This window comes from Anas platyrhynchos, chromosome 2 (assembly GCF_047663525.1).
Source record: "Anas platyrhynchos isolate ZD024472 breed Pekin duck chromosome 2, IASCAAS_PekinDuck_T2T, whole genome shotgun sequence".
NCBI lineage: Eukaryota > Metazoa > Chordata > Aves > Anseriformes > Anatidae > Anas > Anas platyrhynchos.
In genome coordinates this window covers 98,862,171-98,884,966 of record NC_092588.1, presented here as the reverse complement: position 1 = coordinate 98,884,966, position 22,796 = coordinate 98,862,171, and the positions used below count along the sequence as shown (strand labels likewise).

The 22,796-nt window shown below is 39.5% G+C and overlaps 1 protein-coding gene across 5 annotated transcripts in view; it reads left to right on the top strand.

The window, feature by feature from the left end:
• The first annotated feature begins 251 nt into the window (after positions 1-251).
• The window catches only part of ITPRID1 (ITPR interacting domain containing 1), a 52,768-nt gene continuing 30,223 nt past the window's right edge, over positions 252-22,796 (top strand). For 2 of the 5 annotated variants that reach the window (XM_027451386.3, XM_005014031.6), the window contains exons 1-5: positions 252-443; positions 3,893-4,022; positions 6,115-6,255; positions 17,868-17,954; positions 18,555-18,757. In XM_027451386.3, the coding sequence (XP_027307187.1) occupies positions 6,146-6,255; positions 17,868-17,954; positions 18,555-18,757 (400 nt within the window). In that variant the 5' untranslated portion in view covers positions 252-443; positions 3,893-4,022; positions 6,115-6,145. Of the gene's footprint in view, positions 444-3,892; positions 4,023-5,803; positions 5,992-6,114; positions 6,256-8,393; positions 8,513-11,304; positions 11,351-17,867; positions 17,955-18,554; positions 18,758-22,796 lie in introns of those variants that run through there. The other 3 variants (XM_021268525.4, XM_038175380.2, XM_072033279.1) reach the window with 3 other exon arrangements.

Here is a 22,796-nt window from a genome sequence, read left to right as displayed (position 1 = left end):
CCCAGAATGAGCTTCTTGTGTCATAAGTTTCAGGAGAACAACTATTAGTTGTTTCCCCATCCAGATTTGTTCTTTGTCTAGATCCTGGCTAACTCCACAGGGACTACTGGAAAAATATATTCTCAGCACTTTTCTATAATTTTGTACACTTCCTGTACATGCCCATAGATACAGAGACACATGAAAATCTCTCCTTATTAATGACTGTCCCACTGATTTTTTTCCTCTGGTATTCTAGGAATAGCTCTGAGAGAAATAGTTTCACTTCGGTGTCACAGATCATCAGCCAAACTCTTATTTTTTCTTTTATTTGTACAGAAGTCTTCTGTGGTTTTAAATCTCTGATGGAGAAGCTGAGCTATTTGATATTTTTACAAGAGATCAGGAAGAAAAATTAAAAAGGTCATTGCAAACAAGTTGACAGAAAATCTACAGCTGAAAGGGTGAGTCCAGCATCAAGATAATGTTTCAGCCTGGGCTTAATTTCACGTGCAAGTCTGTCTTTATCAGCATAACAGTTCATGCTGTGCTTCATTCTGAGCACATGCTTTGCTGCTTCAGAGTCCAGAGTCTGAAATCAGTGGGGTAGCATTGATGTGAAGAAGGAAATTTGGCTATTATTGTATTTGCACAAAGCCACCCCTTCTACTGAAAATGTAAGCTCAGATTTGTTGGTGCAATCCCACATCCTTTGTAGAGACTGAATGCCTCTGGTAATGAATGAGCAACCATTTAAGAACAGCTTTTGCAATAGTCCTCTCTTCTGGCTCATATGGAGCTAATACGAAAGGTATGTGCCATTTGTCCTGGACAGAGTGCCACAACCAAGTACATCTACTCTCAAGCAACAGCCAAGGCTTTCTTCATAAAACGTGAAAGAATGCATGGAGAGAAGGATGTGAATGTGCTGCAGTTTCCCACAGAAAACAGAACATTTTCCTACAAATCTGAGAAGCAGTTTACCACTACTTGGCAAACATCATGATCACACTGTTTATCAGAAACTTTTACTGCTTCTTACTGAGACAAAGCCATGTCTTTTGACAACCTAGATGTTCCTGTGATTCTGTGATTCTGTGACAGGACATGACTGCCCTCAAAGTAATCTGAGATGAAGAGGAGTGGTGGAGAAGGGAAAGGAATTAGACATAAAGCTGATTAGATCTTTTTATGTTTTCCTCATCAAAAATGTTGGTCTTCCAAAACAAGAATGTTTTATAAAAATAGTTCATCTTGATCAAATCTTGACCTGAAATTCTTTAAGACAGACTTTCTTGTGGACTTGTACAGAATGTCACATTATAGCATTTTCATCACAATGTTTTTGTCCACTCCAGAACATCTTTTTACATAGAAATGGAGTTTATTAAAATATTTTCAAATCTAAATGATAACATTTAAAATGAGTTGTTTTGGTATTATTTAAATAGAAATATTTAATGGGTTTGAAAGAGTTTGTAAAACTTTAGTTGGCATTTTTGGAGCAGGGAAGGGGAAAGTTTTAAATAAAAATGATGGAAAGATCAGAAATCTAAGAAAGAAAATGAAGGATTTTGTATATAGGGAAAGTTTGGTGTTTAGAGAGAAAACTGAGAACACCATTTGACTCAATGGGGTACATATTGGAGAGTGAGATGTTGTCTAAATCCCGCTTTCTGAGCCCTGATGAAAATCATCACATAATATATATATTTTTTTATGTTCACTAAATTATGCTCATGGTAATGATAAATTATTTCATCTTGTCTGTGGCAAAATATTAGGGTACAGTGTCTGACTTGGTTAAAGAGCACTGGAGAAAAAAAAATAATGATGTGTTGCTGTTAGACTTTTAAGCTTTTTTGCTTTTTTTTTTTTTTCTCTCCATTTTTTACCTTTACTACAACAGTCCACTGAATGTCCTGAAAATAAAGGAAGACAGGTGCATACAAATTGCTAATCCAGGCTGGTGATGTTTTTGCTCTTAAAGAGGCTGGGATTTCAGTCAAGAAAATTGTAACATAATAAGCTTGTGAGGATGAGTTTGCTTCGCTTCAGTTTTTGCACTGAATTGATTATACTATAGCCTCCAAGCTGCAAGGGTGGATGTGTTATGTGAACATCATGCTACACAACTTGCGTTGAGACATCCCTGCAGTCTCTGGTGGGCAACTTGCTGCATGGTGCAGTAATACCAACTAATGCTGTGAAACTAGTTTACCTCTGGCAAAATGCCATGCAATGGTACAAACTAGTTAACACTGTACACCAGGAGCTTGATGAAGCTCAATGCGGCTCTGCTGTGGTTCTATTAGTTCCAGCTTTGCACATCTATCCTCAGTGAGAGTGACGGATAGTGAATGGACTGAAGTTACTCGCAGACACAACACCAGTTGTCTGTATTTGGCATTTTCTCACTGACAAGATGGGAACCCAAAAAGTGTAGAAGACTCAGAGGAAGAAAGAGGGAAGGATAAAGTACAGTTAACAAAAGCAGGTGTTATTTATTTGAATTCAAGTATGGTAACTAGCTTCTCTCCAGGAGCTCTTGCAGAGCTTCAGGTTAGATTACTAGATTTTCCTTTGATCTTGATTTTTCTACTCTCTGTATTGGTTTAATTAATCTACTTGACTATGCTTTCATGACCTGGCTATTTCACAAAGCCCACCCACTATGAACTTTGAGCTTTCAGTACATGTGGAGGGAGAAATTATGAAGACTTTTCTGATCAGGTTTCCTGGCTGAATGGCTGCTTGAAGGCACCTTTTCCGTCATAAATTTTACTTTCTGAGTTTGTAGCATGTGTTTGTATAGATGTTTCAGCCCTGGTGAGGACTGACTGAAGATAGCTGTAGGTAATATAAAATACTAATGTATAAAGTGGTATGTGTACATTAATACACTGGGATATATGTGCCAGGTTACCAGAATCCTTATGTTATAGAGAGTACAGTGTAGAGACAAAGAAATCAAAATACATGTCCAAAATACTTAGTGAAAGTCAGTGCCTGAGCCAGGCTAAGGATATAAGATTTGCCTGAGGTGGTATCCATTGGCTGCCCTGTTCAGTATTCACATCTCTGGTGTTCTGGAGCTATTCAAAGTGGCCTTGAACTTTCAAATCTGCCCCCAGATGAAATGGCACATCTCGTAGCAGTTGTGCATTTGGTAATATTGTGCTGCTGAAAGTAGTTTTGCAAGGTTGGATTTATTGTTTGTCAGGCTGTTTATTTACTTTTTTCAAGTCTGATGAGAGCAGCTTTGTAGGCTTTGGCTGTGTTATTTTCATTAGATTTCAAGTGCTCAGTTTGTTTTTGTTAGCTTGTCTCTTTGTTTTAAAAATCTTGTTTGTTCTTGGGATTGAAGTTGGAGAGCACTGTGCAATTTCCATGGGTCATGAAGGCACCAGGAATTTTTATTTCTCTGATGAACTCTGTGGCTGCCACCATCCCCTGACACTTGACTGACAACTGCCCTGGGGTAGGTTGGCTTCCCAGGGGCATCTGAACCTTCACACCTATAGGAGATGGTGTGGGCTGACCATGCTAAGCCAGGCCAGTTTTAGATGCTGTTGGGACCTCTTCCCAGCCTGTGTTAGCCTCACTGCAAAGACTGCCCAGGATGTTTTGTGTTCATGTACGACCCTGTGCACATCCAGGTTTGCTTGTGGCATCAGCAGGGCAACAGCCCTCACAACACATCTCAATGACCCTAAAATCTGCACCACGTCAACTTCCCACACGGCTTTAAGGAAAATCTCAACTGTGCAAAACTTCCTGAACACATCTGTTCTTAAGAACGCTTATGTAACACGGAGTAAAGTGTATTTGAAAAACAGGTTTTGGTGTGAATGGGTGGGGATTATGAAAATATCGGCCCAGGTTATGCAAATATTTGCCCTCTCTCTTTTAGGAGCAATGAAGGCTGCCTTGGATTTTCAGAGCTGTTGAGCTGTTACGGGAGAGCCTGCTGGAGAGCCTCACCTATCTGTTTTCTGGCTTCTGAATAAGTGTTAGAGCATGCAATATCTGTACTGGCACAGGTAAGCCTTATTTACTTTCCCTTATTCTTTTTCTGAAGCTGTATTTGTAATGTAAGCCTACCCCAGCTAAGCACTGTTGGCAGAAGGGTGATGCCAATAGAAGCATTTTTGGAGGACAACATTCCTTTTCTGTTATTTTACTGTGAGAATAACAAGTATATCTAATGGAGAGGGAAGAACAATTCCATCTTCAGTGGATTACCCTATTTGTGTGGGACAACCCCATTACCAGTGGCTGAAGCTTGAAGTTTATGTCACTGAGTAATTAAATATAGAATGTCTAATGACACTAGTGTCTAAGATATTGAGCCATGTAGTTTTACTGGTCTGTATAAAGTCAGATTAAGTTATTGACTTTTTGACTATACACTTTGTTTTCTCAGACATTGAGATAGGATTAGCAATTGTTTAAATGCCATGCCTGTTTGCATAAGGGACAAAAAATCTTGCCTACAACATATTGCATGTGCTTACAGTCCCACTCCTACCTTTCCCTAGTATGCAAAGCATATGCTTATCAACACACAAAAGCAAAACTTTTGCCCTCAGGGTTTCCTGTGTCAGTACACAGATGGGTAAAATCAGTGTTCATGAGGGCTAGCAGAGTCTGGTGTGGACAAAGTTTGAACCAAGTTCTCAGTGGGTAATTTTCAATTGAATTTTGTAGGCTCAGAACTAGACCTGAAGTGGCTCTCAGGTAAATCAGGAGTAATCTGGGGCAAAACGTGTCTACTTCCATATGCAAGTAAAACCAGTTGAAGTTTTGTCCTGAAGAGAAAGAGGGGAACAATTATGGTTAAATACCAGTCAGAGCAATTCTGGTGAGCATGTAATGCCTCCAGCCTGAGATTTCCTTCTTGCACCTGAGGGAGGAGGTTAGCCTCATCTGATTTCTTTCCCCATATGCTGGTGTGTAGTGAGCATGCTGGCTTCTGACTGACGTCAGTCAGGCTGCTTGTGGACTAATCTGATACTGTCCAAACCCATTGTAACTCTGAGTATGTCAGAACTGGTAATGAGAAGTTGCAAAGAAGCAGAATCAGTGCCTGCATCTTTGTGCTATGATGCTACTGAGACTCTAGTGAAAGGCATATCCATCACATCATCGGTACTGGCTGTGTGAACTGTTGTTCAAATCAAATAAGTCCGAGCTCATATATGAGTGGAGAAGGAACATAAGGGCTGGTGAGAACCAGAACTCTCCTGAACTCTATTGTTATAAGTAGCAATGAATGTAAAAATAATTTGCACTGATGCTATACTTTGAAAAGAGCCCTGTAAGAATGACATTGCAAGGGCTGATTCACTTAACTAGTGTTATATCCTTTATGACTTGAAGATCCCAGTTTTATCAAGAAGAAAAAAAAAAAAAAAAAAAAAAAAACTGTTCTAAATTCCAGTTCTGCAAATTTAGCCTTGTCCGTAAAAGTCAGGATGAGTTATTTCTGGCTTTGACAATGCTGGAAATAAAAATAGCGGGCCATTTACCTCTTCTGGGATATCTGTCTGTAACTCCCTTGAAACCAGTGGAAATAGCAGGAGATCTGCCATTTATAGATTCAGCATCTTCATATAGAATTTGCAGTCATGCTGATGTGGGGAGGAAAGAACACCAGTTTTCCCATCCCTGTGGTAGTTATGCAAGATTAATAGAATTAAAACAACTTTAGACAACATTTTCTTTTTTAAACCAAAATAAACAGGGAGGACTGAACACACAGAGGGAACAGATCTAATGATTGGAGGGCTAAGCCCAAACTTATTTTCAGACTTTAATAAAACAGCACTTTACAAGATTATTCACTCTGAGTACTTCTGTCATTCAAGAGATTTTGCCATCCAGCCTGCCTCACTGCATTTTTGCTTGCCAGTGCATGAATGTTTAAAGAAATACCAAGAAACCTTTCCTAATCTGTTATGGTGCAGAGGAATGAAAGGAGCCTGAAAGGCAAGAAGCTAGGGACTAAAAGTAAGTGAAATACTAAGTTCAGTTTTTCAGGAGACCTATGTATGGTGAGGGTTTGCACCTGCTTTGGTCTGAAAAGACAGGCTGATCCGGTGGTTTTCCACGCCTTTCCTGTTGCTGTTGCAGGGTGCATCTGGAAGAGTACTGAGACCAGACGATGGGTGAGGGCAACATGTCCTCTCTACTCTGCAGCACTTCAAGGGGAGCCCAAGGACTTGGAAGCCCTGGAGAGCTGTCAGAGACATGCGGACAGAGCTACCAGTCCAGGTATTTGCTGCCATTTCACGTCCCTCCTCCCTCTCCCTTCTTGACCTGCTTCTTAGGCTGGCATGGAGAGGGAGGAAGAAAGAGTAGGGTTTGGGCTTGGGCTTTATTTCCCTGTTGTATGCTCTCAAAAGGTAAGAAAAGACTGAAGCTCATGCAGGTAAAGTCTAATGGTGCTCAGACGGGAACCTCAATGGCAGGGAACTCTTCCTGTGTTTAACACTTGCCTGCTTCCCTGTCCTTCCACCCAGCAGGACATTCCCTGAAGGACTCTGTCCCTTTGGTGGTTGTTGGCAGCAGGTAACAAAACTCTTTTGCAAAGCTTGCCATTCTTTGCTCACAGTGTTTACTCAGGGACACAACAGCAGTGGACTTGAGCTTTCTGAGAGCACGGTTTCAGAAATGCATGCAGGGCTAGGCATGGTGCCAGCTGCTTGTTTTAGTGGAAAGGGAAAAGACAAACACATCTGGGGCTTATTCTGCTCACGCTCACTGACACCAGCAGGAAACAAACCCACTGAAGTGACTGGGATTGCATTGGTGCACAACTATTGTTTTGTGGACCCTCTGTTGGGCAACTAAAGGATTGGTGGTCTTAATTGTGCACACACACGCGCACCCACAGAGAATGGTGTGTGAGGACAGACAGCGATCTGTCTGTGTCCTCTATATCACAGGAAAGCTGCTTACCTAGTGCTGGTGGCCACAGGCTGCTGTCCTGAACTGGGGAGCCAAAAAGAGTATCCTGGTGTGGTATAGCTGCCACAGCCCCACCAGAGTTGTGCCTGGATGCCCCATTCAGTGCTCGGGGAGGAAGTAGTGTTTGTGCCAAATGTCTGATCTACTGTTCCAGTTAATCCATGGCTAAGTTTCCTTGGAGAGAAAACCCTCAATTCATGGATTTGGGCTTAATGTTTGGGATCCAGTTCTTTTTTAACACAGACCAATGGCAATTTGGCCATTTCTATCCATAGAAAACAGGGTCATACTGTTTGTATTCCATGTCAGTTGAAATAAAAATGATGTGTGACTATATATCTGCCAAAGCTTAAAGCAATAAAAAAGAATTACTGACAATCTAGCAATCTAATAGACAAACAATCATCTGCAATTTGTTTTAGGGAAACGAGACAATTTCCCTCTTTGCTATTAACTGTGCTGCACTGGTTCCCACTAGGTCTGTTTAGGGGACTGTTCTTCTCACTCATTTAACTGGATTTTGTATAAAATTAAGGTACTTTATGTAGTACTTCTGCAGAATGAAGAGGACACTCGAATAGATAAAAGCTGTTGCATAAAAGCCCAGCAATTATACGACCTAGCCACTCTCTATTCCGTTCCAGTATCTGTGGAAATCACTTACTCCAGTTTACCAACATATTGATTCAGCTCTCATTCCCCATGGGAAAAAGCTGGAAAGCTAAATGTTTGCCATACATATCCGTTAGCTATTTCACATGAGGTAGCACAAGGAACACCATTCGTTTTGTAGGTGTGTGTGATTCTGCTTCTGCCTGATCGGAAAGGCAGCATCCCATCCCTTGTTTTCATGGTATCAAGAGCAGGCCCAGAGCTGTGGTAGTTTTCCTTGTGATCATTCACATGGAAGAACCAGGGATACTCTGTGGCCAGAATATCAAGTTTGGTGTCCTTCATCACTCCTGGTTGTTTGCAATGCAAATGGGAGGCTTTGTCTCACATAGTACCATATCCATGGTAACCAAATGAAGACAAGTTTGCATTACTTCCTTAGTAAAGTGTAATCCTTCCCCTGGCACATGTGCCAATGAGGCATACACAGTTAAAGGGACAGCAATATATTTCTTGGAAAGGGAAGCAACCAAAATAAATTGTGGCTTTTTTTTTTTTTTTTAATTAATTTATTTATTTTCCCCTCCTGTTTAGGTGATTGCTGTTCTTGCTCCTCTACCCTCCCTTTCCCATCCTGTCATTTTCTAGAGTTCCTGTTAAAAACTAGACTGGTCCTGATTTCTACTTTCCCTTCGCCTGGAGGCTAAGCAAACAAACATCCATCCGAACTGTCAACTTAAACACCACTTTCTTGGCAAACAGCCTCTCCTTGCCCTTCCTGGTATCTTAAAATAAATAAATATATAAAAAACGGAGGTGGAAAGCCAAGCCAAGAACACCAGTTCATGTCCCCTAGTTTTTCAGGCTTCGGGTCTGTGGTAGAGCAGAGACGCAGAAGCACTAGCCTGCAACTATTCTATTGTACTAACAACTGGATCAAGCCATACAGGTTGGAGCTTATCATTTTTTTCTTGTTGTTAAAAATTTAAATCTGTAAAAAATTTTAAAAAGTCCTTTTATTTTCCCCTTTTCTGATCTGTAAAATATGTGTGAGAAATACATATATATTTAATTTTCTGGTTTAAATTCCAGTTAAAAGAACTTGATATAAAGAGCTTTGATTTTTTCAAACCTTCACAGACTGTCTCTTTTGACCAGCCAGGAAACATTTTTAGCAAAGGGACCAGATTCAAGCTGAGTGTACTGCAAAACTGTTGCTATTGTTACTGCTTTCACTGTTGTTTTTTTGTCTTGCTTGTGACAACCTGTGCACTGAATTTACGCATTTTCCCTTATGTATCTGAGAGGCTTAAAATACAACTCTTTCTCTCCTTCTTCATCACAGTCTTATGTTGTTTCAAATAGAAATAGTTCTGGCTATTGTTATTTAGCATTATCTGTTATATGTTTCCTCTCAATCAAGAGTGAGATTGCATTGAGATTAAAATGCAACATGATGATATAATTGACTTCCAGTGCAGTTATTCACACTGAGCAACACTGATTGTCTCAACTAAAAGTAGGACTTCTATTTTGAAAGGAGTCAGATTGTGGCCTCTAAGCAAGAATTGTACCGAAGACTTTACACAGAAATGTACCCAAATTTGCCAATATATAAGAAGGCTGGAAGTGTTATTACAGCTTACACTACCTGGTGCATTTCCAAAAAAGCTTAATTCCCCAGAGTTACTGCACTTAAGGGAATCTTACTTGTGAGTTTTCCCATGGATGTTCCAGGGTTGCTTTGAACATCGGACTGAATTCTTTCCTTGCTTTCAATGCAAATGGAGACAAAGTAAATGAGTGTCTTCCTACACCAGCTATGATTTCGCTGCACTTAACGGCTCACAGGTTGATGGGCAGGGAAAAGGGGACTTCAACTTCATTTAGCTGTCTAAAGTCAGGTGCTCAAGTTAAACATTGAAAAGACTTTTGTCATCTCCATTTGTTTCTAAGCAGGACAGAGAGAAAACAAGAGTCTTCAGTCTTCAAACAGCAGTTTGTCCACAGAAATGGCAACTGAAAAGAGTGAATACTGCAGAAAGGAAATGACACATGTTCCTGCCTGAGGGCACTGCAATAACTGCATCTCTCTTCTTGTTTACTGGAGCAAAGATAGGTAGATACATACCATGAGCTTTCTTTTCTCCCTGAAGGGGCTGCCATGAAAAGCATATCTGAGCCAGAATGCCTAACACAACTGTATCATATAAAAGACTTTGAAACAATAATTAGGAACTTCCCTTTCTCTGTCCCCATCCCTGTCCCATCCCTTCAGTGATTTATTCAGAAATTGTATATTTGAGTTCATATAGTCAATAATATAGACACTTCTCATCCTGGATTTGGGTTCTGAAAAAAAAGCATTATTTGTTCCTTATTCATTTTGTGCTGTAAAAATATACTTAGTGTACTGCTGTCATACCTAAACAGTCTGCAAATATGCTAAAATACTCTTCTGAATAATGTCTTGGACATTTAAAATCCTTCTTAACTGAAGTATCTGAGATTTGCTGCTACCTCTTAATTTATATCTCTAGAACTCCAAGTTTACTTGCATATTTCTCAATATTAAAGTTAACTATCAGCTGTCTACTCAAGTATTGCTGCACCTGGATATGGAGCTGTTTGCATTCATAACCATCTAAAGAAAGTGGATAAATATTAAAAAAGTGTGATTGAGTAATCACTTGACAAATGGAAAGGGAAGAGTAATATTAATAGCAGTATCTGGTAGGTAACATGCAGTGTGAGGAACATGGTGCGAAGCTGATGAAGTTCAAGATCCTGTTTCAGTGAAACAAACACACTTTACTGTAGTTGATGGCAAGGAGAATGGTTCTGTTAAATTCTGGCAACTGAAGTGAGACAAATCTGTCTGGGAACCTGCCATAAACTGTTTATGTGTTTTTCAATTTTAGAAACTTTTTTATTTCTTACATTCTCTAGTTAAGAGCTGGTATAAATTGCTCGCTGTTGCAGATTCCTCAATTTCTACCTTGAAACCTCCTCAGAGGGGAGGAGGAGAGGGAGGAAAAAAAAAAAAAAAAAAAAAAGAGATTTCCAAGATGTTCTCAGTGTGTTATCAAATGAACAAAACACACAGAACATGGAAACCAGCCAGTCATTCATTCCATCGACAGATTTGCAGAGCTAAATTTGCTTCTGGAGAGCAGTTAGAAATTAAAACACACAGATGATGAGTGGTGCTGGCACCCAAACTGTGATCAAGAGGACACTCTTGTCTGAAAAGATGTACCCTATCAGATTAATCATTATGTGTTAATTAATTTGAAATCAAAAGGATGTCTTCTTCTGTCTATGCACAGGAAATTAATGGTGATAACACTAATTAAATGTAATGGAAGTTACCTCTGTACTTCCCACATCTGGGGCCAAACTCTTTATTGCCCTTCATGTTGTGTCATTTACAGTTCAATCCCATTGTAGCATCTTACCCTCGTTGTGCCCTGCTGTAAATGGCTGAGCAAGTCATCAGGCAACGGAGAATCAGGCCAATGGATTACTCAGCTGGGAAATGAGCTAATTTCAATTAAACTAGCTCTAAACTTTGATTTCTAGCCACAAGAAGGTGTGTCGTTGCATCTCCTCTTCTGTAAGCTATTCTAACACAAGAAAATGGTTCTTTTGCCTCACTCTCTCCCATTGCTCCCCAAAAGCAATACTATCTTTTCTGTGACCTCCGTCTGCTGCATTTCTCCAGGCAGCTTCTGTGGCAGGTGGGAGGCTCCATTTCCTCACAGTAGGGCTTACCTGGGGTCCTCAGGTAAGAAAAATTCTCTGGTGCCAAAGGATGTGGAGGGAATTTCATTCTTCCTGCTTTAGGTACTGGTTTGCCAATGCATTGCAGGGGGTAAGGGGCGCAGGAGATATATGAGGACTCTTCTGCATCCTTTTCTGAGGCAAGACAGACTTTTCACCTGGCTGATCCTCTTTTCAACTGTCTGGCAGAGAGGCATATACGTTGATCTAGAAGGCGAAAGGAAAAGCTATCTCTGGACTCATTTTGACTACTTTTTCCCATTTACCTTTACCCCAAATAACAGCAGATGACTCTCACTGTGGGCAATTTTGTTGTTGTTGTTGTTTGTTTGTTTGTTTGTCTTTGATCAATTGCAGCAACAGGATTGGCTGCTCTCAGCTGCATCTGTGCTCAGGGTGTGAGGTTTTCTGCACACTGTCACCCCTGTTCTTCCTTCAGCTCAGTGTTTTCTCACCATTCTTATGTAGTTGAAGTTCTCCAACTGAAAGGAATTTGTGAGGAATTTGTAGTCTACTACAGCAAGTAAACTAGGCTCTAGACTTTCTCTGCCACAGGGCCAAAGGACTTGTGAGCACATTTAATACTGTACATCCCATCCTCTGCTAACCTTTCAGTATTTATTCAAGGCTTTTTATTTGTTTTATTAGTTTTGAGGTCTTCTATACAGTAACAAAAAATAAATTACCTGGTGTATCAACTCTGTTATGCAAAGACAAATTGCTAACTACAGCTAAAAATCTAAGTTATTTCAAAGGCTTATAAGTATCAGATACTTAAAATGATTCTTGTTATAACAATAGTGATTGCAATTCGCTTCCTTCCCCTTCATTGGATGGGGAAAAATTACCACGTGTTGCAAAATCTGATTTTATTTCCCTCACACTTCATCTTTGTTCTACTCTTTGTACTTGTAGTTGGATGAATGTGCTACTCGTTAAAATACATCACACCCAGGATTGACTCACTAGCTATCTCAAAGGTCTTAGTCTCAGGGCAGGCTGCTTCTTTGGTCTGCAAAGAAAAGCATCTACAAACAGCTCCTTCTCTCTTCCTCCTAATGTAGCAGAACTTCTGTGGTGGTCCCCTACTCTTTGCCCATAAAGGGAGCCTAGCAGGTTGATGTGGGGAAAACATAGTGGTTTACTGGAGATTTTAATCTTCAGTGCAACAGTGATGAGCTTTCAGGGTCACAGCTGAGCAAAGATTGACAGTCTTAAAACAACTCTGTTGCTCTCTGGTATAACAAAAAACAGAGAAGCCTTTCAAATCCATATATTTTGTATTCTATATGTCAAAATTAGATTTGTAAAGTTTTGAGTGTAAAGATCTCTGATTGCCGTACCCTTTCCATGTCTTTTCACTGTGCAAATCATGACTGCAGCATTGAATCCGTATGAGAGTATTTCAACAAGAACATATCCTGCTTTGTCTGCCTGAGCTGCATTGAAGATCAGCTCTTCCTGACTGTCATGGAGAGCAAGGCAGCTCCTTGAGCTGGTGATCCCAGTGGCTTCAGATGAACCTGAAGGAAAAGAAGCCTGTTTGTTGCACTTTTCAGCAAAGAGCTGAATACTTCTGAGTCATCTTCGCTTACCTTCGGGTTAAAAAACTGAACTGAATGGTAGGAGACCTTGGACCCTCTGCTTGCTCTGCCCCAGGCTTCCTGCATGGTGTTACTTTTATTTTTGTATTTAGAAGTCTCTATAGAAGAGAATATTCTTCACTGTTTGATTTTTTTTTTTTTTTTAAGTTTTGGTCACACTATTCCTTAATCATTTGTTGCCTGAGTTCTCCAAAAGGAGATATAATGTCTGCAATATTGAAATTTTCTTTAGGAAAATCGTGACCCCTTAAAAATTCAGAACAAATTATTTTTCTCTGGCTGATGTCAACCAAATAATTTATTTTATTTTATTTTGTTGACCTGCATCAAAGCACTCTTTCACAACTAGTCAGTATTAACTGACATGCCTTGCTTATGTTCCAATGTCTCATGAGAACAGTTCTCTGTTCAGTTCCAGGGTATTCTTTGAAGGATAACATTTTCCATCATGTGTCTGGGTAGCTTTCTGATCAAATTACTTGGTACATCATGGGAATTTGATAATGCTACATCCTCAGGGGAGATGTAGCTTACCACATGAGTGTGATTTATGGCAGAAACTGTTGTTATCACAGAATAATCTAGGTTGGAAGAGACCTCCAAGATCACTGAGTCCAACCTCTGACCTAACACTGTTATATATACCTATAGCTCCGTGAAGCAATGGGCTACCATAGGGAAATATAATTTAACCTTGAACTTATTTAAATTTGTGTGTATTTTGTTCACCAATATTTTTGTATTTCAACTTTTTCTACTGTTTCAGGATAGAAAAACTCTGAAAGACCAGTATTCTCATGAACTGAAAAATACTGAGTCCAGGACTCCATGCATTCACTGCAAATTAAGCTTGTGTCTCTTTGGTTAGAGTTGAGGTTGTACCAGAGAAGAAGAAGGGAAAAAATGAAAGGCACAGCATTAGGAATGATGTTTGGAGTATGGTAAGGTAGGCATTGCAGGGCTGAGTATTATCATTAACAATTACTATGTCACCAAAAAGGCTTATGCTTCCATTCCTCACACTCCTGCCCCTGGGTAACCTGATTTGATTAGATTCTTGGTAAAATTTAAGTTCAGTAGTGACAGGCTTGACTCATGCAGAATGCTAAAATTTCATGGGCTTTGCCTTAATCACAAATACAAGGTTTGAATCTCAACAGTTAACGGAGGCAAGTGTATGATAAGAAGAAAGTAAGTGGTGTTCAGAAGCAGCAGAAAGGATGGGCCTATGGCTCTTCGTTCTTCTAACATCCATCCCCATTCAGCTAATTTATGCCCCAAGTGCCATTAGGGTGGGTGCCTGCCCATCCGGTTGACTCCCAGACCTAATCTATTCTCAGGAGAGCAGTCATACTTTCAGGGAAATTATTTTTACAGGTGGCTTACTACAAAATATCAAATACCACAGACTTCTGAGGGGAAGGCACCAACGGGAAAAAAGCTGGTGTTCATGGATATGCTGTGTCTTCCTCCTTCCATAGGATCACCTTCTTCACTGGCATAAGCTGATTTTCTTCTGTTGAAGGAGTGGAGGTCTTTAGGATTGGTTTTCAGAAAGGTCTGGAAGTTATGGCACAAGAGGTTCAAGTGTGCCTGACACGAATGCAGAACTTCTCACTTTTTCCCACTTTCCTGATTTGCTGAATGTAGTGAATTCAGAGATATTTATTTATTTACTTTTAAAGGAAAGAGACCAAAAGAACGGATCACCTCTCAGGTCCTTATAAATTCCTGAAAGCTTCCACATTTTTAGTGCTTTTGGGAGCCCAATGCTTCCATATCTACACTTTTTGTTTATTAGTTTCACAAGTAAAAGGTGCAGTTCAATAATATACAATTTAATACTTTCTCCTGTTACTCAGATGTCACTGAGGCTAAAATGTTTTATCGTCCCTCAAGTATCAGAGGCTACATTTCACTTAGCAAAATATGTTATTCATAAGCAAAGATATACTTAGATGTGCAGTAAACAGAGCACCAATTAGCACCACAGTTGGTTTACAAAGTATTTTTTGTTTGTTTGTTTGTTTTCATAAGATTTTCTGACAGATTTCTAAAGGGCATTATTTCCCCCAAAGTATCTTCCAGTTTGGTAATGAGATTCAGTGTTTCTTGTGTCAGGAATAAAATACTTACACAGATCATGAAATGTAAATACCATACCCTCCCCATTACTATTTCTGTGACCTCTTAAATATGGAGAAAACAAGCTCTAATGTTTCAAAATGTCAAGCTCTCTAATGAGGAGCGTCTCATGAGAATCTTCTCATTCGAAAAAGAAGTGGAGACTCTAGCCATGAATGAGACAGCCCATGCAAGTGCAAAGTTTGTCCAAGTCATGAGGTGGATATGGTTTCATGAGTAGTTTACTGTCACTTAACAGGTTGGGTGGCTTAGCCTTCGTAACTCTACATTTGTATGTTCTTCGCACATTGTTTAACTTACTTGATGCTACAAAATATAGGTAGTGTGTCACAACCAGTGTTTTCCCAGTGTAAGAGTACAACCACAAACAGCTACTGTCTCTACCTGACGTATGGTAACCTACCAAGATTTGTGCATTTGATCATGAGTCTCAACCCTTCATTTTTCAGTGACCTGTTGCTACTTAAGGCCTCCTACAAACAACAACTTTCTCATCATTACTTTATTTATTTAATACCCTGGCCAATGTTTCACACTGATAGATTTTTAATTTGGCAGTACTTGTGTTCATTCACTCCCAACAGTCTGAGATATTGAGGAAATAAAAATTGCAGCAAGTTTGTTGTTGTGGGGTATAATGTTCTGTTATGGAGAAGAGTGCCTACATTGTGCTAGGGAAAAATTGTATTAGCCCACACTTTTAGATCATATTTTTGACATTCTGAAGCATTTTTATATTGAATCTACAGCTACTGTTGGCACATGAGTAGGAAATTGTATACAACAAGTAGCTGATTCTTATTCAAATTATGCTCAGCTTGCTGCTAGAAAGTCTGGTTTATGTTGCTACAGCAAATTACAGGATGTCAGTAACCTTTATGTTCTCAATTTGGATGGATATCCTTGCGCTGAGTAAGCCAGAAGGAACTCATGTTAGAATTTACGAGCGGAAAAATAATCCAGCAGAGAACATGAAAGGATGTTTTCTCCTTTTTTATTGACATAATTTTGTTAAATAGAAAACAAAACTTTAAAACCTAGACAAAAATATTCATCTTGTGCAATGCAGAAAGTTATCTACTGCCTTTCCTAGGCAAATGCTACCCCAGCTTTCAAAGGATCAAGAATTGTGTTATTGCAGCTTTAGGAGAGGAAGTGATAACTACAGGCACTGCGTATTTGCATACAACTTACTTATTGCCAGTATAACTAAGTTAGTGAAATGATAAAATTTGCACCTTATAGATATACCATGCATGTAGTCCAGTAAACAATTTTAGCAGTTCTTGGAAAAATATTTTCTGTTCTAGAAATTCTTGTAAGTGTCCTGCAGCTGTGGTGCTCCTCTCAAAAGCATTTAGGACTATGATGCAAAACCAAATGAAATCAATAGTAAAATAATCAACAGCTTCAGGGAATTACACCTGAAAACTGTTATTCATAAAAAATAAATGAATAAATAAATTGTACCAGCATTTCCTGGAATTAAAATTTAAAGTAATGTATTTAACTATTATTTTCTTCAAAAATCAGGGATGAAAAGGTATTTTCATCTTATTTGTTGCATGTACATCTTCAGTGGTTTTGTAGCAAAAGGTGGAATATACTTGATAGTATCTACATTTAAAGAATAGAACCTTAATATATCACTAATGGTTTATGAAATGTAAAAGCATCTATTTTCCCCTTCTTACTGATTTCTGTTGCAATTGTCTGTGACTAACTTGTACCATGAGTTGAGTTTCCCACAAAGGTATTGTTCTGCAACTTTGCCGCTTTAGCTAAAATGTTTCTTTACATATATTTTGATCTATTCTCTAGTTTGACACATTTTCTCTTTTGAAGGACAAAAATGGAAAGAGAACGAATTAAAAAAAAAAAAAAAAAAAAAAAGTTCTTGTTTGCAGTTTCCTTGTCGGTACCAGAAATGCTACAATTGTGCAAAGTTGCAGGATGTAGGTGTCAGACACTGTAGCGATCTGTTATAAGTTCTTTTTTCTTCCTTTTCTTTTTGACAAAAGGAGGAATTTTATCTAGTACTTTTTTTCTTTCCTCAAATGGATAACAACACTGTTAGTTCAAAAATCTGCATATTGCTTGCGGTTTGTTGAAGACGTAAACTGAGGGATAACCTGCAATGAGAAAAAATGGATCAATGTTTCCTCTGTATATAAACATTTACTACTGATCTTGATAGGTACATGTAGGTAAAATTTAGCTTGGGTCTAACAAATGCATGCCATCGTTCCTGTTAAGAAAGACAGCTATGCCAGAGCTTAGTTCCTTTTGCAATGAGCACGTTCTAAAAAACAGATATTTCTCTGCAAGATTACCGGATACAAACACAATGGGAAGCTAAGTAAAGAATTGTTCTCAGATGCCACTCCTGCTGCTCCAGCTCATTGTGCCTTGTCTCTCCAAAACTTTGTTAAGAGTAATTACATCTCTTATAGTAGGTGGCTAGAGAAACCATGCTCCCTAAAGGTTCCCGAAAGATTCACCATCTGTCAAAAGTGAGCCATTCTGCCACCTTTATAATTAGCATTTACTGGTACCTCACACCTACGTTCTCACACCTACTGTAACATACTGTTCTTGAGAATAAGCGTATTGCCACGCTCCCATGCCGACTCTTCTTCTAAGGCATTGCTATTATGTATCATTATAAACCAAGAAAAAATGCAAATGTTTACTCTAGGAAAAAATCATAATGACATCCCAGAGGAGCACATGAGTAAACACTTTTTATTGTTGACTTTTTTTTCCAACCAGATCCCTGCAAGAGTTCTCAGAAAATCCGGTTATGTCAAGATGCAACAGTCTCAGCTCTGCCCACTCTGTCACAGGTGTGCCACAGAGGTTAGTTGTTTCCATGAATTTCCAGCTAAGAATAGGAGGAATTAGCCCTTTTAGTGATCAACGGATATGAGTACAATTTTGAGCATGCACTTTCACGTTTTAGTTCATAAAAAACGTCTCCTCATTTATTTTAACAAGATCAAAATGACCTTCTTAGTAACAAGCGTCTGATCTCAAATGCATTTGTACCAGTAAAACAAAATAAAAAGACAAAACAACAAGAAAAAACTCACCTGAAACTGCAGTGTGCTTTGAATTCATTGGAAGATAAAAAGCTACAAGGTCTTATGGCAGCTGCAGCATCTTCCCTGTATCATGTCTTGAAAGAAATTTTCCTGCAGAGCTGTAAACCTACTCTTTTTACTAATGTTCCTCTTGCTTAGCTCTCTGGATACCACGCCACCAAATACCTCTGGGGTAAGAAACCTGTGTTACTTGTAGCATTGTGACTGAAAATGACTACTTTCACTTAAGCAGTGGTCTCCACAAGAGGGGAGAAGGGAAGAGAATTATTTAACAAAAACAAGCCTATATAATAGTTGCTGAAAGAAAAGTGGTACCTAGACAGTAGTGTAAATAATCCTGATGTTTTCACCACAGCATCACTGAATGGCTGGCACTCTGGGAAAAGGATCCAGTAGAGATTCTTCTTGATTTGGGGTTTGGTACAGAAGAACCTGATGTCTGCACTAAAATCCCTCCTCGGTTCCTCAGTGGTGCTTCTGTGGCAAAAGGGATCAACATCCGTGTCTTTTTGGAAGCTCAAAAGCAGCGGATGGACATTGAGCAGCCAAACCTATATGGTAAGCATTGACATTTTGGCAAAAGGCAAAATTTCAGCCAGGAGGTAAAACAAACAGCATGTGGACTAAGAGGGTAGAGAAGAAGAGGCTTATGAGAGAAAATGCATAAAAAAGGGACACATATTCAGGAGACAAGAATCCTCATGCACCCATTTGGAGTAATAACAATTCCCACCGTGGGTGAAATACAGTTTAGCTCTCTTCAGCTGTGGGCTGTGATTTACCTGCTGGAGCTAGCTGCCAGTGTGTGGCATTTTAAAACATAACCACCAGCATAACAGAACATGGCTCTGTTGCCTCAGTCGCTTCACCAGCAACACACTCACATGTCTCTGCCATCAGTGGTGGTTTAAACCAACATGCAGGATTTTGAATTCAGCCGGACCAGATGTGGGCTTGCATTCCTTTTTCCCTTCTCTCACAAGGAAATGTGCAGAGCAGTTGACAAGATCTTAACTTCCCATCACAAGGGCTGCCAGAGCTTGTGTATCAGACCCATACATCTCTAGCTAGACCCTAACAATTTTGTGGTTCAAATATGCCAGATATGGATGAGGATCTTATTTTAAGCACAATAAAATTGCACCATTTAAAGAATGCAGTCTTAATTTTTATTCGCTTTAGATGGTTTTAATTCTCATTTTGTGTATTTAGCAGTTGAGAAATGAGTGCAAGGTCCTCACCCTGAAGATATATCTGCATTAAAATAGCATTGTTAATTCTCTGGTATATTGCCCATCTGAAAAGTCCAATTTTGACATCATTTCCCCTCATGTTTGCTGCATAGGATAGCCAGATGGCTCTTGAAATCTTCTGTTTACTTAAGATGCTCAGTGAAGCAGGATCTCTTGCATAGTCCGTGCATTCCCATTTAAAATTACAGTAAAGAAGCAGTATGGATGGAATAAGAATTGAAACAGAAATGTCAGAGCATCATGGAAAATGTGTTTTTTTTCCCCTCTCTCTCTTTTTTTATAGCAAGCCCCATGCACACATTTCAATATTTACAGCAAACTGACACATCAGACAGGTTTCTCAGCTCTCACTCTCTCTTTCTCTAACTCCTGAAAGAGAGGGAGAGAGGAATGGAGATCATCTGTATGAGTAGATGGTGGATAAAGATCTCAGGGAAGAAGGTACAGATCTTAGAGTGAATGAGAGGAAAGAGGTTCTAAGAGAAGGACTTTGCACAGTGAAGGCAAGCAGTGGTAAGCCACAGTGTGAATTTAATGACTAGTTTTGCAGTAGTTCTCAATGGGAGCACTCTTAGTACACTTAGTGGCTTATCTGCATGGGGGAGTTACTGTGAAGTTAATTAAGGTCTGAATTTCTATTTTGGTGGATGAGATGTCCGTCAGAACATATTATCTTGCTTTTGACAGGTTGGGAGGGGGTTTTCACACCCTTCAGAGATGCTTACCTCTTCTTTCTTCACTGACTCTACATGTTTCCTTATATGTGGTGATTAACCTCATAAACCTTGCATCAAATTATAGGTATTTAGCTGAAGCACAGTCTCAAGGATCTTAATCACCACAGAGTCTCTCCATCTCTATAGAGAGTGGAGAGAGTCAGGCACCTCACATCATCCAGCCACTATTTCAAACACCTCTCAGAACAAGCCAGTCTGTCTAAGTGACCATGTAAGGAATCCAGCACAAGTACCTTCCTACAACGAGTGTCCCAAGAGAAGACTTACTGCTAATAAGAATGCACCTGGCTTAGTGTACAAAATCATAAGGAATATCCTTAAATGGACTTTGAAGGCATTTGCTTGCAAGCTGTTCTTTCTAATCTTGCCAACCTTAGGTTGTCCAATAATTTTGCAGTGAGTTGTATAGCAAGAAGGAGGGGTGGAAAATTCACGTTTAATAGCTTTGAAAATAGATTGCATTTACAGATTGGAATCTGATCTACCTGCCTTCAATGCTATTGCTGCACCTACATTTTCAGACACATAATGAGCCAGCTCTTCTAAAGCAGAAGCCCTGTAATGGCATTAAAGAAGATAGGTGATTTTGAAGGCCTCCAGAAGAAGATACAGAAAAAGATCTTCCTCTGTAAATCAAGTAGAAAGTTTGGGTCTAGTGATGTTTCATGGCATTTACGTTTTAAAAAACCTTTTAGGGAACCTCATACCCTTTACTGTTGGAAGACTGTCTCACTAGGGAATGAAAGAAATAAAAGTGCCAAAATGAGACAGACTGCATACCATCTCTAGAGACTTCAAGGCTCTATTAAACCACTGTTGCCAAAGACATACTGGATGAATTTGGTTGTTGTCACCTGGTTTGGCTGCTTATAATCAACAAACTATTTCAATGCAAATAGCCTGAATTGTTCTAATTTGTCTGCAGAAAGTGTTTAGTTTTGGTTAGTGAATGCCGGAGAGATTATCTCGTTGTCAGTTTACTTTCTCTTTTTATCTCAAACAGCACAGAAAGCTAACTGATTTAGTATGACGTGTTAGTCTGAGAAAGGGACCGATGGGGAGGATAATAGGTATAGTATGGGTGACAACAAACCTGGAGGGGAAAAGAAGAGGAGGAACCTGAGAGGGACCGATGACTTTCATAGCAATGATCTCTCCACTTTAATATTTCCTTCATTTCCTAGTGCAATCCTTTTCTTTCTGTTTGCCTCTTCCCTGCTTGTGACAAAAATAGTTTTCTAGAGCTGCTCCATTGTTGATCTGACCTTTTAAAATGCATGGGGATTGTTACAGAGTTATTTGTTAATTGTCTCCTTGCTTGGTGCTGATTCTTCAGTGTTGTCAGAGTTTTTGAAGGGTTCAGTTCACAAAAATAAGCTGCATTTTCAAAAACATCAGTCACCCTTTAGGTAGCTCAGATCCAAAAGAAAAGCTTATCTCCATCACTCACTGGTGAAAATTTTACTGATGTCATCAGAAGTAACATTTGATTTCCTAACTGGTGGAATAAAGTCACTTGAGAATCAGAAGTTACATTAAGTAAAAAATAATGATGCTTCTGACTATGTTGTTCAAAAAACATCTCTGAAAACTTCAGGTTTATGAACATTTTAGTGTAAAAGTCTTGAAATGTTTAAATTTTACAATTAAAAAAAAAAAAGTACCACTTTTCTATACCGTGTTATCTAAATCTACCTCTTTTTTTTTTTTTTTTTTTTTTTTTCCCTGGGAGATTTTTACCAATTTCATAGAATCATAGAAGGATTTGTAAGGAACCTTAAAAGTTGCCCATTTCCAAACCCTCTGCCATGGTCAGGGACACCACCTCCCACTAGATCAGGTGGCCAAAGACCATCCAACCTGGGCTTGAACACCTCCACGGATGGGGAAGCTACAGCTTCCCTGGGCAACATGTTCTAGTGCCTTACCTTCCTCACTGTGAAGAATTCTTCCTTATATCTAATTTAAATGTACTTTTTTTTTTTTTTTTTTTGAGCGGCTGAAGGAGCTGGGCTTGTTCAGCCTGGAGAAGAGGAGGCTCAGGGGTGACCTTATCACTCTCTACAGATACCTTAAAGGAGGCTGTAGTGAGGTGGGGGTTGGCCTGTTCTCCCACGTGCCTGGTGACAGGATGAGGGGGAATGGGCTTAAGTTGCGCCAGGGGAGTTTTAGGTTAGATGTTAGGAAGAACTTCTTTACCGAAAGGGTTGTTAGACACTGGAACAGGCTGCCCAGGGAGGTGGTGGAGTCACCATCCCTGGAAGTATTTAAAAGACGTTTAGATGTAGAGCTTAGGGATATGGTTTAGTGGGAACTGTTAGTGTTAGGTTAGAGGTTGGACTCGATCTTGAGGTCTCTTCCAACCTAGAAATTCTGTGATTCTGTGAAAACCGTTACCCCTTGTCCTATCACTATACTCTCTGATAAAGAGTCTTCTGCCATCTTTCTTTAGGCCCCTTTGGAAGGCTAAAGGAAGGCTGGAAGGCTGCTAAAGGTCTCCCTGGAGCCTTCTCTCCTCCACGCTAAATAACCCCTACCTCTTCAGAGGGAGAAGTTTACCATCTCCTTCAACTTGCTAGCTACACTTCTTCTAATGCAGTTCAGCAC